Raw genomic sequence first — 3,743 nt, forward strand, 5'->3', positions numbered from 1 at the left:
TATATATATATATAGCTATGAATATATATAAAGTTGGCATTTAGATGCATAGAGATACTATGAATGAAAACTTAATACAGTGCTCTTTCCTAAGGCATATGCTAATTTATAAAAAGTTATAAAGAAATGTTATCATTTTCTGATTCAGTGATCAGGAAGCATCGATTCTATGTAATTTGAGATTACTCCTGTGAAAGAAGGGATAGTTTAAAGGGAAAAAATTGTAAGAAAGTAAAACCTGATGCAGGTCTATGGGGGAAAACTGATGCTCTGGAGTGATGAGCTTTAGATAATGGAGGCTCAAGTAAGGTAGAAATGGAAATAGAAACCCTTTGATGTGTATTACAAGAGTGCAAACATCACTAGGCAATAAAATAGGAGAAAACTAGTGGAAATAAAAGATCTGGTTAATATAGTAAGAAAACATAAGTTAAACCAATCTTTATGATTAATTTGGTTTGGAAACTAAGGAGACCATAGGGTCTTCATCTGACTTTCCCTTCAAAACTGTCCAAACCATTCCTTCACCTAAGGACACCAGTCATTTTGGAATAGGATGCATTTTAATGGCCTCGTTTAAATATAATCACACAGTTAAGGAATCTATCTAAATACACTCACATTCTGAGGTACTGACACTGGACATATGGATTCGGTCTGACACAATTCAGCCTATCGTAGACAGTTATAGAAAGTCAGGATCAAGTGGGACAATCTTGTAGAAAACATGAGCCTCAGGGAAAGACCCACAATGATTCTGGAATCACAATGATTAAGGTTACAAGTCCAGAGTAGTTGATAATCTTTAATAAATGGGAACTTGAAATAAATACTTCTTCTGTGTAGAAGGGAATAGAGAATGAAGAAACACCAATGAAGAACAAATGTTGGATTATCTTTATACTCTTGATAATCTTTAATAAATGGGAACTTGAAATAAATACTTCTTCTGTGTAGAAGGGAATAGAGAACAATGAAGAACAAATGTTGGATTATCTTTATACTGAGGTGGTGGAAAATGGAAGAGCCAGTGAGAGAAGCCAGAATAGTATGGAGTCAAATAGGCAAAGGAAGGAGACTTTTGAGGAGTGGGTGATGGATTTTCTGAGGTCAGTGGCAATGAACATGGAAAGTGGAGGATAAGCAATTTATTTAAAAGATTCAAGATGAAATGAAGAGACTAAAATTTCATTCACGTTAGAAAAACACTGATGAAAATCGTAGCTGTATGCACTCCTCTAGATAAGAAAAATATGAATATATTTGAAAAGAAAAAAAAAGAAAAAATCAATATAAATTATTAGAACAATTTCCTATGATGTCTGATATTTAAGTTGTATTACACAGAACTCTACGGCTCTACTCTTGTACTGAACTACTCAGTACAATTCTTCTAGCTCAGTCCTGCATATATAACTTGCTATATTACTTTTCCTTAAATTACTTCATTTGACCAAAAGTTTCTGGAACAGACACATCTTTGAGACAGAGAAGATGGAGAAGGGACAGGAGAAGGTAGAATTGTCCATCTTTTAAGAGAAGATAAGATAATTTTTTCTTCTCCAAATATTATCCAAGTCATTGTTAAGAATATACAAAGATAGGGTGAATTAGGGAAGAAGGTGGAGGACGATGGACAGAATTGATGTCCTTTATCTTTCTTATTAAATTACTTCATCAAACCATCTAAGAATCAGATGAATTGACAGTTCAAGGAAACAATTTTGAAAAAGTTGCATGGAGTTTGTTATGGATTCAATAAGATTTGAATATGAAAAAGTTAACCATCTTAATTGTGTACTACTATTTCAATGCCTTGCACAATAGTTTTAAAACATTTTCATGACCAGCAGAATCAATACTCCCTGCAATACTTTGGTTCTACCATAGAGCTGCTGAAATAAAATCTCTCTGTATGAATACCACTACTTCAAGTTTTAACAAGCCTCCAACTGATTCTGAGGGTGCAAATATGTGAGAATCACTGGCTCAAAATATTGGTTGCATTCTCAGACTGTATCTTTTTACTTACTATAAATTTAGTTGTAAGCAGACAGAATATGGACTACTTTACTTTTCATTTTTCTTCCTCCACATCCTCAATACAGGAGTTTACCCAGAGGCTGGCTTTCTGAAAATAGATGTCCTTTAGGACCAATAGTAGACACTTTCTAGAAGGCTTGAGTGCAGTAGGAGTTGAGATCCTAACTTCCCGTTTATAGATGGATAGCTCCAACTGGACCACTGCTCAGGAGTTTATCTTCTCTGCTTTCCCCTCTTCCTGGGGAAATTCTGTCATCTGCTTCATTCCACTGCTCTTCATCTACACTTTCATTATCGTTGGAAATCTGGTTATCATCACAGTGGTGAAGCTGAACAATAATCTTCACACTCCCATGTACCTCTTCATCAGTGCCCTTTCTTTCCTGGAGATTTGGTATACCACAGCCACCACCCCAAAGATGCTCTCTAACTTGCTTAGCAAAAGGAGGAGTATTTCCTTGAATGGTTGCCTTCTGCAAATGTACTTCTTCCATTCCACGGGCATCAGTGAGGTTTGTCTTCTGACAGCTATGGCCTTTGACCGATACCTGGCCATCTGCAGCCCTCTTCATTATCCCACTATCATGACCTCCAAGCTCTGCACTCAGCTGACGTTAGGTTGCTGTGTTTGTGGTTTTCTCACACCCCTCCCTGAGATTGCCTGCATCTCCACACTTCCGTTTTGTGGCTGTAATCACCTGGAGCATATCTTCTGTGACTTCCTCCCAGTGCTGCGCCTGGCCTGCACAGACACACAGTCCATCGTCATGATTCAGGTAGTGGATGTTGTCCATGCAGTAGAGATTATCACAGCTGTGATGCTCATTTTCATGTCCTATGTTCGTATTGTGGCTGTGATCCTTCACATTCGTTCAGCTGAAGGCCGCCGCAAAGCATTTTCCACTTGTGTCTCCCACCTCACAGTTTTTGTGCTCTTTTTTGGTAACGTGGCGCTCATGTACTTACGCTTCTCTGCCACATACTCCTTATTCTGGGATACAGCCATTGCTCTGGGCTTTACGGTTTTGTCCCCTTTCTTTAACCCTATTATCTACAGCCTGAGGAATAAAGAGATAAAAGAAGCTATAAAAAAGCACATGAGTCAAGCTAAAACTTTTTTTCATAAGACCAGGGACCTCAAGTAAGAACCTCAGTTTTATGCTGGTCTCTCTTCATCCTCAGCTATAAAAACAATGTGTGTTTTTCCTTTAGCCTTTCAATGAAACTGATCTCTTGAAAGTTTAAGTTATAAATAAAAACACTAATAAGACCATTTGACAGCTACTTTTCTATCTTCATCCAATTCAGCATATTTTAACTGTAACTGTCAATTAAACTCTATGCTACTCAAGCTACTTGTGGTAAATTCATTTCACTAAAATTATCTGGGAAAACAATTTTTTTTTAATTTTATTGAGTTTATTGGTACATTTTAGGGATACAGTACAGTTACATTCATTGTTGGGATCATGTACCTTTACATGGCAAGTCTTGATTCTCATTTTTTCCCCTTACCCCTGCCCTCCCTTCACCCCCTCCTCCCCTCCCCATCTACAAACACTTTATTTTCATCTTTTCATTCTCTCACATTTTTTTCTTTTCCCTTTTTGTTCTTCCCCTACGTATCACACCTTCCCTACACCTTTAGCTCCTTTCTTCAAATTTCTAAATGTAAGTAATCTTATTAGAATCTTATGCAT

General features: G+C 37.1%; 1 protein-coding gene across 1 annotated transcript; it reads left to right on the forward strand.

The window, feature by feature from the left end:
• Nucleotides 1–2,222: 2,222 nt before the first annotated feature.
• LOC104855592 (olfactory receptor 6K2) lies at nt 2,223–3,231 on the forward strand. The gene is given in 2 exon segments (XM_010614478.2): nt 2,223–3,163; nt 3,165–3,231. Coding segments are annotated over 2 exon segments (1,008 nt in total).
• Nucleotides 3,232–3,743: the final 512 nt, after the last annotated feature.

The sequence above is a fragment of the Fukomys damarensis genome, unplaced genomic scaffold (assembly GCF_012274545.1).
Source record: "Fukomys damarensis isolate Sample0158 unplaced genomic scaffold, DMR_v1.0_HiC HiC_scaffold_19, whole genome shotgun sequence".
NCBI classification, from domain to species: domain Eukaryota; kingdom Metazoa; phylum Chordata; class Mammalia; order Rodentia; family Bathyergidae; genus Fukomys; species Fukomys damarensis.